At 32.4% G+C, this 15,622-nt stretch overlaps 1 protein-coding gene across 3 annotated transcripts; it reads left to right on the top strand.

Moving 5' to 3' along the window:
• Positions 1–575: 575 nt before the first annotated feature.
• LOC145590869 (lariat debranching enzyme-like) lies at positions 576–15,575 on the top strand. 3 transcript variants are annotated; one of them, XR_014102182.1, is made up of 11 exons: positions 576–1,020; positions 1,845–2,002; positions 3,485–3,606; positions 3,806–3,999; positions 4,482–4,664; positions 4,744–4,862; positions 4,962–5,101; positions 5,615–5,731; positions 14,079–14,188; positions 15,007–15,096; positions 15,170–15,575. XR_014102182.1 is itself a non-coding variant. In XM_081647259.1 (9 exons), exons 1-9 carry the CDS (start codon positions 898–900, stop codon positions 14,162–14,164), a joined length of 1,242 nt encoding a protein of 413 aa, XP_081503385.1. In that variant the 5' UTR covers positions 580–897; the 3' UTR covers positions 14,165–14,579. The 3 variants fall into 3 exon arrangements, 1 of the variants encoding a protein (XP_081503385.1); XR_014102181.1 differs by having other exon boundaries at positions 14,961–15,096; XM_081647259.1 differs by lacking the exons at positions 15,007–15,096; positions 15,170–15,575 and having other exon boundaries at positions 580–1,020; positions 14,079–14,579.
• The last annotated feature ends 47 nt before the right edge of the window (positions 15,576–15,622 follow it).

The following is a 15,622-nucleotide window of genomic DNA, read 5'->3' as shown; positions in this document are numbered from 1 at the left end:
GGTCGGGCGGTCCGCAGCCCGGTTGGGCGCGGGCCTTCGCTAACTGAAAGTGATGGTTTTCATCGTGATGGTTGACTTGTTTTGTTTGCTTCTTATATATATATATATATATATATATATATATATATATATATATATATATATATATATATATTTATATATATATATATATATATATATATATATATATATATATATATATATAAAATTAAACATATGACGAATAGATGGATGATTCTAGAAAAAGTTAGTTTATTCATTTTCTTGAAACCATTTTTTTGCAAACCCAATTATCATCATCATCATAAATTATCAAAGTTCGGTTACATTAGATCACAAACATACTACACACTGTTGTGATTGTCTTTGCTGTATTTGTTAGTAATTTCATAATACCCTGTGTGTATAATAAAGTCGAAATATTACTTTGGGGAACTAATGTTGTTCAGGCCTCGAAGTGTTTGATTTGTCCGATTTCGTTGTTAATTTTGTGACCCAGTAAATCAATTTCTCCAATGATGATTGGGTAAAATTCATAGTTGAGGTAGTGGTTTCATCTTGGTGATGGTGACAGTTAAAATAGTGGTAGGGATAGGCGGCAGGGTTTGGTGGCGTACCGGTGGTTCGTTCGGTGGTTTGTTTGGCTGGCAACCTGATAGTTCTTTTAGTAGCAAGTTACCGGTCAAAAAGCCCATTCAAAGTTAATGGATACTAAAGGCCGATTTAAAAAATCAAGGTTGTAAACTAATACTCTGATTAAGCTAATACAGTCAAATTGCTTGTCGCATTTTGTTTAATTTTACGTGATACGTCAAAAACACCAAAATATACAAATTGACAGACGCAATTGTTGGGTTCAGAAAGAAACCCTAAGCTTCTTCAGAAAGACCAAGAAGGATGAAGATAGCAGTGGAAGGATGCATGCATGGTGACCTCGACAACGTCTACAAAACCATTGCCGATTTACAGAGAGAAGAAAACACCAAAATCGATCTTCTCATTTGCTGCGGCGACTTTCAGGTTTTCTTTTTTCTCTCTATAATAATTTCTACAATTTTTCCTCATCATCAGTTTAATTTTAGTACTGTTTCTGATTAATTTCGTAATTTGTGAACTTTTAGGGTTATGTTGATTCAGTAGTAGTTGTTGTTAATATCATTTTGTGTTCATAGTTGCTGAATTTACTTGAATATGTTATTTGATTCTATAAAGTAGTACATTGGTAGAATGACTGATATTATTGTGGGATTAAGTGTTTATTTCTGATGTATAGAATTTATGAGTGAATGATGTTGGATTATTACATCAAATTTCTCTTTAATGCCCGTGCTATTTCAATTATGAGTTTGGTGTCGATATATGTTTCGAGCAATTAGGGACACAAAATGTTGATATATGATAAGTAATGAATTTTGTAATGGTAAAGTGGTGACTGTGAGCTGGTTAATTCGATTTTTGAAAGTGCCTTAGGGATTATCTTGTAAGATGCAGATTTTTTTTCTCACCATTGGAGGATCACTTATTCAGCTCTTGCACACACAAATATCACGAATATTGAAACCTTTTGTGGCTACATTTGGTGGCAATTTGGATGTCGTAAAAAATGTATTCAATATGTTAAGGTTTGTGCAGACCTGTTTTACATTAGATTACATTTTATTTGCATCAGAAGCATTTGCTATAAGTGTCTAGTAAATTTGGCAGTTTCAAGTCATTCTAGTTTTGTCACGAATGTGTTCTCGTTGTAAATAAACTGTAGAATATGTATAGTGCTGCCTGTTTGTGTGAAAATCTTTAAAATTCATGTTAGACTGATAATTGGCTTGATCTTATCTCTATGACAGGCTGTTAGAAACAAAAAGGATCTTGAAAGTTTAAATGTTAAACCTAAATATAGGCAAATGAACACTTTCTGGAAATACTACTCTGGAGAAGAAGTAGCTCCTGTGCCTACTATTTTTATTGGTGGAAATCATGAAGCTTCCAATTACCTCTGGGAACTGTAAGTAATTTCATGATCCAGCACTTATCCCCAACAAGCTTGGATGTGGATTGTGCATGTTTTTACAGTGTGGATCGTGGAATATGCATGTATTTACTTGCATTTTTTTTTTTTTTTTTTTTTTATATCTTCTGTTTCAAAATAGTTGCTACACTTTTAGTTTTGCACATAATTTCATACACTAATTTTGATCACATGTTATTACTAATTGATTAAAAACAAATAGTATTGATTAGAATGTTGTTGAATTAGTTCCATTGTACAAATTCATGATATCAACCTTTTATACCGCATCCATTCCCTAAGGTTCGACTATCTTTCTGTAGATTTGTGTTTCTTGGAAAGTTTGGAAAAAGTGAGGTGGACAAAGTTGAAGAGATTAAGCAAAAGATGGGTGGATTTAAGAACAATAAGATGAGTAAGAGAGTGTGAGTGGAAATGTGTAGATAGTGTGGGGTACGAGGGCTAAAATATTGATAATGGTTTGCCAAAATTGGATTAAAGTATAAGTGAGTAAACTTTTTGAAACACCCTAAAGTGGAAAGTGAGTTGAGCTTTTGGTAATGGAAGGAGTATATTTTACTTGTAGATAACTAAAGGCATCTATGGTAAAAGTTGTGTTGGGAAGCATGCTAGTCAAAGTGGTGCATTAATTTATGCAATGGAGTGGTGCCCTTGATTTTGATCTTGTAAAGTCTTTTTAGTTTTTCTAATGATTAATCGATGGTGAATTGTAATGTTATCTTTTTCTACAAAATGAATTATTCTATTTCTTAGTTGAGGTGGGGATGTGGGATCATCGGTGTCTGGAAAGAAGGGTTATGCCTTATTCTTTGCTTAACTTGGTTCTTACCTTTGTGTTTTGATTGAGGATAACATGAGATAAAGTAATCTTCTTAGACCTGGAAAAAAAAAATCTGTTTCTGAGGTAAAGAAAGGAGATAAACAGCAGCAGTTCTCTTCTAAGTTGGATAGTTTGTATGAATGGTATTTTTTTAAGGGATTTCTGTGTTCTTACTTTGTTTGGCAATGTTTCTACCTGATTTTTTTCCCCCTGTTGTATGTTGTCATTTTAGCCTCCTTTAGAATGTCTTCTAGGTTGGAGTCCTCTTTTCTCGCGGATTCCATATCTGCTTTGAGCTCAGCTAATTTGAGCACATTCTTGGGATGGTCAATCTAATCTATGATGATCATAATTTCCGATGTGTAGTCAAATATTAAACTTTTCTATGGTACTTTATACATAGGATATTTTTTATACATAATCGTGCACCTCTTGCTAGAGCTATTTCTAATGTCTAGTCACATGTTAGGTCTTTAAGTATCATATTGCTGATATAGTTAGTGAAATTTACTGAATAGGGGAAAATATGTTAGTTGTATTACCAACCAACATGGGTAGTCAGTTTAATATAAGATTTCATATGCTATCCTGCTATATATACTCTGTAATTTAGAAGAGTGATGTGTATTGTGTTTTAGGTACTACGGTGGATGGGCTGCACCTAACATATTCTTCTTGGGTTTTGCTGGAGTTATCAAGTTTGGCAACATTCGAATTGGTGGATTGTCAGGAATATATAATTTTCGCCATTATAAATTAGGTTGGTCAATTGGCATACATTAGTTTGAGTGGTATTTAAATAATATGACTTTCTATTTCTTCTCATTACAAACACGTTCATAGTTAAATATTGGTATGACAAATTCACTATCTAAACCTCTCTGCATTCTATAACAGTCATACCTGGGATTTTTATTTATTATTTTTTTAAAATCATATGTACGCATTGTTTTGACCAGGACATTTTGAAAGACCTCCATACAATGAGAGTGATATCCGATCTATCTACCATGTTCGTGAATATGATGTTCACAAGCTTATGCAAGTTCAGGAGCCAATTGATATATTTCTTTCACATGATTGGCCAGTTGGTATTACTGATTGTGGAAATTGGAAGGAACTTGTCCGGAAGAAGCCTTTTTTTGAAAAAGAGGTAATCTTGACTATGTTACTGAAAATATTTTGTGCGAGGATGGAACATTGTATTCTGCTTTTATTTAGTGCCTAAACTCCTAAAGAACATATAGGGATTTATCTCTCTCATGAGTCATAGGAGTTGAACACCTGTCCACCGTCTTTTACTTTTGAATTAGTGCATTGTAGGAGTCTAGCTTATATGCTTGTCAGACAATAAATTCAATTTTAATACAACTTTAAGCTGAATATTTTCCCCTGCAAGGTTATGAAACTCACTGTTATAACAACCTATTGAATTAAATATCTGATTAAGTTGAAATCTCATTGCATTATGAGTACAATAGTACAAATTAGAAGTTTGATTCTTAAATTTAGTTGCATGATGGCTGAAATCTTTGATGTCATATGTTTCTACCAGCAATGCTTGCAAGTAATTGGGCCATTGTTAATGGCAATATATTCACTGTGACTTAGCTTTGTAAGCAATCAACATCTCAGATTCAAGAGCGAACTCTTGGTAGTAAGCCTGCAGCTAAGCTGCTGGAGAAGTTAAAACCTTCTTATTGGTTTTCGGCTCACCTGCACTGCAAATTTTCTGCCCTTGTCCAGCATGGTGAAGGGGGTTCTATGACAAAATTTCTTGCACTTGACAAGTGCTTGCCTAATCGCAAATTTTTACAGGTATGAAAGTGTCATCCCACTTGTCGTCCAATTTATCAACTGTCTGGAATTGCTGATGCTAATTTAAGTTTTGCATCAGATTATTGAAATTGAATCAGACCCTGGACCGTTCGAAATATGTTATGATGAAGAGTGGCTTGCAATTACCAGGACATTCAATAAAGCCTTCCCCATCACAGCAAGGCCTGCTGATTTCCAGTGTGTTACTTATTCTATTTGTTGATGTTCTTGTTTATCTTTGATTAAGCCTTGACAAATGTATATTTTTTGTTTGTTTTTTTTTTTTTCCTGAAAAAGGAGTGTGCAAGTTGACACAGAAGGTTCACGTCAGTGGGTCAGGAGTAAGCTAAACACAAGAGGGGTTAAACCCTTTGAGTTTACACGAACAGCTCCATGCCATGATCCCTCTCAATCTGTAATTAACGGTTCCTCAGCGGGTAAACATTTAATCTATTGTGTATAGAGCTTAGTAATTTTTGGTTTTCAGGGTATTTTCCAATTTAAAGAGTCTACAACAAGCAATTTTCATATGCTAGAAATACATCCTGCTTCTCTTGTTGAAAGTTGATTCTGTCATTAAGTTGCATCATACACATGATGTTAATGTTTTTTGTTTGAATATTCTAGATGCTCAAATAGTCAAATAGCTCCTCATTGTGGGCTTTTGTGGTAAATCCATGAATATGGCAATAAATTGGTGTTTCTTAGAAGCTCTGCAAATCTTATTTTTTTTTTTAACTCTAATTTTATGTGTATCATGATGGTTACGGGATCGTATTCTATATTGTTCTTCTGACTATTTCAGTGCTCTTTTGTTCATATGAAATGTTGGTGCCCTTTTTCTCCCCATACTCGAACAATAGCTACTCGTTCTTTTATGCTTTATTACTCAAGACGGGGGTTAAATGCTGTAATTTGGTCTTTGATGGTCATTGAAATTTTGATTACAGAACATTATCGAAATCCTCAGACAGAGGCACTCTTGAAGTTACTTGAGCTACCATATCTTCTTGACAACTCCATTGCTTCCCGTGAGATGAGTAGTTACTCTCCTTCAATATCCAAAGGTGACTCTCATGTGACTATACATACTACATAGCATATAATTCCTATTATATTTGGGTTCTTGGTTTGATATTATTTAAATTCAGATTTTTCTACAATATCATTTGACATTTTACATGTAAACTTTAATACATGAGATATAAGAATGAATGAAAAGAATGACCAAATCTAAAAGTCACAAGGTTCTTCTAATAAACTATGTTGTCTTCTTGGGTAAGGTTGTACGAGTATGGTTTATGACTTTATGTATATGATTCATCGTGGCTGAATTTTTTGGATGTGAGGACTAATCTTACACTATAAATTCATCAAAATAAATATAACCCAGGCTTTTAAATTTCAAAATCGAACATCTTCTTTTGTAATCTTTTATCTAACTTACAAGGTTTTGCAAGGTCATTGTTGGAAACAAACAAAATCTCAATTAAATCAAATTTATACTCCTAATCACTAAATACCTTAGTATTACGACAACTTAGTGACTGTGGGATTAGGATCAGATTTAGATAGATTAGTCTCATGTAGATGGATACATGATCGTGCAAAGACTAAACGTAGTAGAGACTTGACTTTTTTACATGGCTTTTGGCTTATATGTTTGGTGAAACAACCTTTTTTTTTTTTTTTTTTTTTTTTTTTTATAAAAAACAAGGTAATTGGCTTTTTCTATGGCTAAAAAGCCAGCTTTTCTGCCAAAAGCCAAAAGTTTTTCAAGTTGGCTTTTGGGCTTTTCATCTTTAAAATTACTTTTATGTCCTTACTGTTCACTAACAATTAACAATTAATAGTTAACACTTGAGAATTAGCGATTAACAATTAATAATTAATTAATTAGTGAACAATTAGTTATTAATAACTAATAATTATTAATTAGTACGGATTAATAAAAATATTAGAAATAAAGTAAGTAATTGAATAATTAATATTTCATTACTAAATTTTAATTATTTATTAATAATTATATATATAATAATTGTTTATGTTTAATACTCCCTATTGATCATTATAAGATAATAAATTTACAGCAATAATTGTTTTATAAATAATCATTAATAATTTTAATTTATATAACTTGATCGATAAATAATTAATAAGTATGCATTGCTGATTAGTATTTTATATTTAGTTAAAAATTCTCGTAATAAATGAATTAAAAATACTCGTAATAGATGAATTAAAAATATTCGTAATAGATGAATAAATACACATAATATTGTCCTTCAAGATCATTTTGCATTGTTACAACCAATAGTCAAACAGCCAATGCTAACAGCCAGTGAGTTAACAACCAATAACCAATTGCCAAACAACTTCAATTGTTAATACTATCAGCTAAAGCTTAATTTCTACTCTATCCTTTCCCTTTTCCTATTCCATTTCGACATGTTTGACAATGCACATTATTAATTATTAATATCCCTAAAAAGTTTGATATATTAAAAATGTTTATTGAGACGAATCAAATAAGATCCTATCCCACATGATTTTTTTTTTCCTTATATATTGCAAAGAAATTAAAAGATTCTCTTTACTTGTAAATATTGTATATAGATTACAATCTTTAGGGAAAGATGGAGTACTACATAATCCTAATTAGTATGCAAATAATTTCACTCTGCTCACACATGTCCATGCCTTACAAAGCTTAAAACACTTCACAAATAATGCAATACTGGCTAGGTACTCTATTGAATATCACATATAATCCACCATTAATCAATTTAATTCCAAATTCAAAGCTTAACATTACAAGCAATTTCAAGTAACGGTAGAATCTACTCAATATGCATTGTTAAAAGCATGGAATTGAATTGGGGAAGATCAAAATTTGAAATTGAATTGAAGTTTAAGCATGATATTTTGTGAATTAAACTTAATTAAGAAGAATTAAAGAGAGAGTAAAGAAAATTATTCAAAGTGGCATGTTCTCTCTCTTGATTCGTTTAACCTGATTTCTTTTATTTTGGATAAATCATAAATGTGTGTCTCAAGCTTACTAATAAATAAAAGTTATCTAAGTAATGCCTCCTTGTATATAAAGAAATATGATCGCGTAGCGAGCGAGCCAAGTCATGGTCGTAACAGTGATAATTCCCTTACTACCCCTCTTTGATCATAAATGAGATTGTTTTATCCTAAATAAATCATACTTACCTCCGTATGTTAGTTGATACGTATTCCTTTTTAGGAAGTTTATTTTTAGTTGACACATTTTCTTTTTGGGTAAGTTTTATACCTTATATTTACTAGTGTATTCCACTTGCTTTATTATTCTCTCTCTCATTCTCTCTCCTCTCCTAAATATGTGTGCCTAAATTAAACACGTCAACTATTAGAAACAATAAAAGTATCTATTTAACAACATTTAAATGGTATCATTTTTTTTTATTATTATAATTCATAAAAAATCCGTGGTCAAAGTTGATATTTCTACTATTCCAAATTAATTGACATGTTTCATTTTTGCACAAAAATTAAGGAAAAGTAAGAAAGGAAAGCAAATGACAAAAATTCCCTTACCTATCCCTACCCTTTACCCAACCCACCTATCTTGACATGTTGCACGACAAGTTGAGCCCACTGCTACACCACAACCTTCTCCACCTCCGTTAACTCCTTAGACACCAACCATCTAAGTGGACACCAATTAATCTACCTAAAACCACCTAGCTTCAAATATTTTGGATTTTAGTAGTCTTAATTTCCCCGTGTTCGAATATGGTGGAATCCGTGGCCCATTTCGCTCAATGAAGAGAGAGAGAGTTAGCTTAAAATCTAGGGTTAATCACCTCATTTCCTTCCAATTTTTCCCCCGTTCTCAGATTTGAGTACCGCAACAATGGAGAAGCTCTTTGGTGTCGATGGATTCAACAACCAAAGGTGAGACCGTGAGAGCTTGGTAGTCGGGTTTGTGTTTTGAAATTGGGTGTCTTATAGGAAGAGAGGAGAGAAATGAAGTGATGGTGGTTTTTGTGATGGTGGAGGTGGAGTGGGGAAGATGATAATGGAGGAGTGAGTATTAACCGGGTCTCTTATGGTAAAGATAGAAGAGAGAAGAGTGAAGGGAGGAGCTAGAGATGAGTTAGAGAAATTAGTATGGGTTAATATAACATAAAAATTTCTTAAAGTAGAAATGTGTCGACTAAAAAGAAACTTTCCAAAAAGGAATATGCGTATGAATAGTGAAAAAGTCTAAGGGGTCTTTTGGTTGGATCATTTAGAATGAGCTGGAATGGAGTTAGAATCCATTTCATGTAGTTTTTTTGTTTGGTTGAGTTTTTTAATAATGGAATCTCATAACCAAGGGGTTCTAACTCTCTCTCATATCCATGGAATCTCATACTCACATCTTCCCCTAAGATTCACAATCCATTCTTTTAATGAAGTATAGAATGCATTCCTTTAATAAAACCAAACAACTTTGGACAAGTATGAGTTTTAGAATTCATACCTCTTTAATATAAGATTCCATACCAAATTATTCCAATTTGATGAACCAAACACCCCCTAAGTGTGTCATTTAGTATGAAATGGAGAGAGTACTTTATAAACAATTTCCTTAAAAAATATTTTAGAGAATTACTAGAATTTTACTTCCCCCATGATAACGTTAAAGATTTTACAAAAGTTAAGCAGCTTTAAACTAATTTTCAAAAACCAAATTAAAATTCAAAACTAATTTAAATAATTATATTACAAGTTGGAGCCCATGGCCCTAATCAAACCAAACCAAACCAACATTCTAAATTTCTTAAAACCAAACATGCATTAAAACCGTAACCTAAACACAAAATCAACATAAATAATGTTTTAATTTAAATAGTTCTCATCACTCATCTCCAAGCTTCCTCATAATTAACGTTATGTGGAGATTCTGTACACGCTTTGCATCAAGTCGAGGAAGAGTGATGAGGTTTATTTGATTTATGTATCTTTTTCCAAGTTATTTATGTTGATTTCCTTTGTTTGGACTATGTTTTTGATCTGCATTTGGTTTTTGGTGATTTTAAATATATATTTGTGGTTAAATGTTAAATTGTAGTAATTAATTTTGAATTATTAAGTGAATAACAATAATTGTTTGGTATATTTAGGTAAGTGCTCTATGTTTTATTGCTTTTATTAGGATGTCATAAGAAAGGAAAGAAAGGGACATATAAGTTAAAATATATTTCTCCTATGTGCATAATATTTTGGTGGTGTTGAAGTGATTAGTTTTGATGAAGTGAATTATTGAAAGTATGTTTAAATATTTAATTGTGATTTGGTTATATGTGAAATTGTGAACATTTTTTGTGAGTAGCAAGATTGTATGATTGAACATTGAACTTAAGCTTTATCGAGAATTCCATTTTATTGTTGTGGTCTTGTGGAAGGGTTTTTAGGAGTGAGCTTAACCTGGTTTCTTGTACGATGCTTATTAACTTGACAAGTAATGATACCGAGATAAAATTCCAGAGAATTTAGACTGAAAATGTTTAATGATTGTTAATTAAATTCATTTACATTACATTCATAGAGTTAGATGTGTTTGGGGAGAATATATTAATTACATCTTGATGCCACATCTCCAAATTGGTAACTTTTGATTACCGACCTTTACAATCCCTTATTGCCAAAAACTACCTACCTTTGCTCTTCCTTCTCGGTTTATATTACGTAATTGCGATGATCTCGCCTTTCTTTTTATCTCCAAAAGTCAATGTTTAGTGGAAACAATCTAGATTTTGGAACAACCACTATAGAGTACCAAGTGTTGTTCCTTGACTTCCCTCTCGTAACAACCTGTAAGAAATATGGGTTTCTTTTAGTTTTTTTTTTTTTATCTTCACTAGCTTTTCTAACGTACATTCATTTAATTGTATTTTCGTTTGTAGTATTTGCTTGTTCTTTTTGGAGCAAGCTTCATTCAATATTACCACAAAAGGAATAAACCTTGCTACTAGGTAAATCCACATATTTGTTCTTTTTGGGACTACTTTTTATTAATGGAAAGAAACTAAACCTTGGTCTTTTAGCTTTTGTGCATTGTGAATCCACTTAGGATTAGCTCTAGGTATCACTAGTTCTATTTCTAACTTTTTCTTTTGTTCCTTACAATAATAATATCATTATTATTATTATTGGCTCTAGGTATCCACTTAGGATTAGCTCTAGGTATCACATGTTTGCTTTTATTGGCTAAAACTAGTTCTATTTCTAACTTTTTCTTTTGTTCCTTACAATAATAATATCATTATTCAATTTCTACATAATATTAAAAATTTCTCATATTAGTCTCAATTAAGCGTGATATTTTCAATTTTAACACGATCAAAAGAATTTTTAAGCTTATCTAATCATTTCTAAAATCTCAAAACACCTATATTGTTCTAATTAGTAACTTGGTCTTTGTTAAGCTCAAAAGCTTTGTCACTTTGTTCCTAAGGGGGCGTTTGCTACAGGGTGTTCATCAAAGGGTAGGATTGATGCCCTTTGATGTTGTTTGTTGGGTTTAAATTGCCATTCCCTTTACCCTATATTCTTTTCCACTTTGGCCCTAAGTTCTCTAAGTTGATTCCCACAATCCCCTAGGATTTTTTTACTACCTTTCCCCACAACCACTACCTAACTATCTCTCCCACCACAACAGTTACCAATTATAATCAACAATCGGCACCCACCCGTTGACCTCCAACACGTGTCGTTGTCCTCTAATTTTCATCAACATCATCCCCGACAGCTCCCTCTCACTCTATTTTCTTGTTACCCTTTTTCGAAATTTTTGAGGTGTTAGTGGAATGGAGGCAAGATGGGGTGGAGCCATGGAGGCAATACAACGACATTTTTTTTTTTTATTTATTTATCTATTTTTTTTTAATTTTTGTTTTTACTCTTATGTACAAACGAAACATATGAAACTAGGGTGATATTCATTCCTTTTTCCCTATTTCCCTTTCTTAATGTCATTCCCCTTACCCTATGCAAACCAAATGCCCATAAGATTTCTAAATCATCCAAATTTTCTAATAACAATGCAATTAATTTATTTGTAGACAAGGCACGAAGAGTTTTGTGACTTACCTCATTTGATGAAGTTGCTAAGATCTATCAATATTTGCCATGAGACCCATGTTTGTAACTTCTTCATTATGTTCCCCTCATCATCAATCATCCCTAACTTCTATTATTGCCTTACGATAATCAAATTTGGCCATATTAGGCTTGTATCTTTCTTTTGGTTAATCCTTACTTTTGCCTTATTTTCTCATTGCGTGCAGTTATGAAAGAGATAAAACAACTTGTTCCAAATATAGCACTTATTACGTTCCTTTTGTTCCAATAAACTTATAAACCCCTAAAACACTTGCATAAAGCCTAAAAGTAAATTCATTCTCTTTAGTCTCAAGAAGCTTTAACTCTGTAGCTTTAATATCCATTCCAAATCTGGAACTTTATGCCCTATCTTATAGGAACTTGTATATAGGCTTCTATAGGAATATCACATTAGAACTTCAATGTTTGCTGCACTTTAGTACTCTGCAAAGTGTTTTTAGCCAATAGGACCTTCTCTACTCTGAACTTGTTCCTAAAAACTTGCATACTTAACAAATGTTTACTCCGTATTTAACTAGCAAGGGAAGATTGTTTGTTATCATTAAAACTAGCAAAGGCAACACATTTCTTAAAAAGAATGGCTTAGAAAACTCCCTTGCAATATTGATGATTTTGAATTTTGAGGTTCCTTACTTCCTGAGATAAGTTTGAACTATAAAAAGTTGTGGGTGGAAAATGGCATCTACTTTGGAAGGCTATGTCATTTATCTAGTTTTATTAGTTGTGCTCCTTTTATTTTAACTCTTATCAATGCATAGTTTTCAATCATTAATATATTTTAATATCAAGAATTGAAAACATAAAAAATCACAATATCTTGAAAGTATGTGGAGAGCTGCATCTAACAAGCTCCCATATGACTATTTTTTTTTCTTATGTATAAATCAACAACAATAGTGTTTGTAAGTAGAATGTGTGAATATTGTAAAAGTCAAATGGGTGCAACTAAAAAATTTAAATAAAACAAAGGATTGTTTTCAATTTCAAATGTCTAATAAATTTGAGCAGTGATGCTCCGATTGATCGTTTTGCCTCGACATTTCCTGTCTGGGGTGGGCACATAATACAACTATACCTGGCAATATGGAAATCAACACTGCAGCTGGTGGCGAGTCCAAAATGAACTCAATCCATGTAGATTTTTCTTCTGTTTCCTTATTCTTCTGCTCAACTCTACCGAACAAAATTAAACAGTAATTGTAGAAAGTGAATAATCATAAAAAAAATTGTAGAAAGTGAATAATCATAAAAAAAATTTCCGTGTCTCTGTGAATTTGAGATTTGGTTTCTTTTACGATGTACCATGACTCCTTGGCATCATAGAAGCTGAGACCTGAGAGACTTTTGTAGTTTTGTTTAAGGTAATGGTTGTGGAGTAACAAGGATGTGAGTTTGAATCTAGTCCTGAGACCTATAGATGAATGCCTTAAGCTTTAACTCTAAATCATTTAAGGGTTGGATTTGGACTGGAAGTTCCCTTTCACAGATGGTTATTCAATCCTTTCTTGTATGGTTGCTTGATTTTTTCACATCACTTAAACTTGTAAAGTATTTAATGTCCATTTCAATCAATCAATCAAAGCCTTAATCCCATAAGTAGGGTCGGTTACATGAACCAAAGTAATTAATAATTTAACTCCCTCCAACTTATGCTTGGGATTAATCCTTATGAGATTTGCAGCCATAAGCTTTAATCCCTCCTGCAAATCTCGTTTGGAGATCAATTATCTAAAGAAGGCATATCCTTCTTGCTAATTGATTGTGATAAACTCGGGAATGCTCATTGATAATTTGCATTTTTGGAGAAAATACATAATTATACTTAATGTCTTTTTTTTCATTTTTTGTCTTGATATTGTGGAGATTTGGTAATCATATGTACTTTATTAGTTTGCATTGTGGATATTACCTTTCTATGATGTAGTTTTGAAATATTAGCTTCCATATGGGACGCTTGGCTTGTATGGTTGTCGGTCTTGTGATTGAAGGTGAATGGGTTATATCACCTGTGTTTTTTTTTTTTTTTTTTTTTTTTTTGGGCCTATACCTTTGGTCCTTTGGGACGGAATTGTGATTCTTGGCCCTTAGGTCGCCTGGTTTTACAGGTTATTTTATTCCAATGTGATTGTCAGTCTGGCACACCTCTTTTATAGTTGGTTTTTGCTCGAGGACAATTAGTTTTGTGCTTTCTACTGCAGTTATTGACAGATTTTTTTTTTTTCTTCTAATTGCAATTTTGTTGTTTTTATATAGGCGCTTATTCTATTGATGATGAAGATATTCCTATTGATGATGTGGATGAATTAGAGGAGTTGGCTGGTGCTGCTGATGAAGAATAAGTGTTTCAAAAGACATGAAGGCGAGTAAGAATCCAATATGCTTGTAATTAGGTGCTTATGAACTCAATTTAGCTCTTTATTTTCAAGCAATGATTTGAGCATGTCAAATGGAAGTGAGATTTTCTCTCTCTTGGAGAAACATGTTTCTGACTCACCTGTGGATCATCAAGTAATTGCCCGCAATACATTAGCATTAGAAGTCTCAGTGATTATATCTTAGTAACAAGTTGGCTAATCTTGATTTCATCTTGTTTATTTTGCTTTCCCCGTCACTCAACTTTGTAACCTAACAATTACCTAAGACACTTGTCCTTTATTAATTTATAGTGGTTACGTTAATTTAGTCAAAAAAATGTTTATAGTGGTGCTTACTGAGAAATTGATTTTGTCATCATGCTTAACAACTTTTGATATACATCTTGGCCAACCTAAATATTTTCTTGTCCTGCTTTGTGTTAATTGTGTATGATTATATGGCTGTTCTGATAAATTAATTTGTGATATCTTTGAAAGTCCAAGCTTTCATCAATGCTATTTTGACATACAAGTACTTGAAGAATAAATATTAAGCTCGTAGTTAATCCTTTTTTTTATTGTTTAACATGCTAGATATCTAATAGCGACTCATCTAGCTGCCCCATTCTTTAACTTTTTTGGTATAGATGGTGGAAAGTGGAAACTCAGGAAGTCAGGAGTTACTCTGATGTTAATTCTCATTTATTTGTTCTGTTATTCTAATTTAGTCCTCTTTTGTTTTTCTGTTATTCCTTTGAGTCACCTTTCATTTTCCATGCAGAAATTGCATCTGCTGTTTTAACATTTACGAATATTGTTACCTATAGTAAATCATGATGATGCAACACAATTATTGAGTTGTCAACATTATCAGCCGGTAGACTTTTCTGAAGAGGCCTTTGCAAAACTTTAATTTGGTAATTACTCCATTTCTTTACTGGAAGTAAATCTTAACATAATGATCGCTCTCTTAATTACACTTTGTTGTAGACGCAGGTCAGGTATATACTTGTGAGCTTGGGTAGTTTTCATCATCGAAAGGATTTGTCGAGACTCTGGGAACAGGAAGCCTTGTGACTTGAGTTTGCATAATTGCACGTAACAATAAGTAATTTCTTGTGTCTAATCACTGTTGAGAAAATTGTACAGAAGAAGCATTAGGCTAAGTGCAATTGCCAAATTACGTAGGCAGTTTCTTAGACTATTTCATATTGGCAATTGTTAAGGTGTCAGTACTCAGTAGTGTAGGTCTTGAATTAGTGACCTCAAAAGTATACTAATGTAGACAGACGTTACGTTTGAGGTTTTGAACTTTGTTTAACATTTGTCAATTCAACTACTACTACCTTTGTTTCATATTATTTGCATCATTTGTCAAAAAAAAATGTTTCATATTATTTACCACAAATGTTTTCTTTTCTTTTTAAAGTGTTATTTCTCTCC

Source organism: Chenopodium album, chromosome 18 (genome assembly GCF_948465745.1).
Source record: "Chenopodium album chromosome 18, dcCheAlbu1.1, whole genome shotgun sequence".
Classification (NCBI taxonomy): domain Eukaryota; kingdom Viridiplantae; phylum Streptophyta; class Magnoliopsida; order Caryophyllales; family Amaranthaceae; genus Chenopodium; species Chenopodium album.
This window is presented reverse-complemented; position numbering and strand designations above follow the sequence as displayed.

Excerpts from the sequence above, each read along its gene's own strand:
- LOC145590869 (XM_081647259.1), top strand. The coding sequence starts at position 898 with ATGAAGATAGCAGTGGAAGGATGCATGCATGGTGACCTCGACAACGTC. Across the intron at positions 2,003-3,484 it reads TCCAATTACCTCTGGGAACT|GTACTACGGTGGATGGGCTG; the intron begins GTAAGTAATTTC and ends ATTGTGTTTTAG. Across the intron at positions 5,102-5,614 it reads AATTAACGGTTCCTCAGCGG|AACATTATCGAAATCCTCAG; the intron begins GTAAACATTTAA and ends TTTTGATTACAG.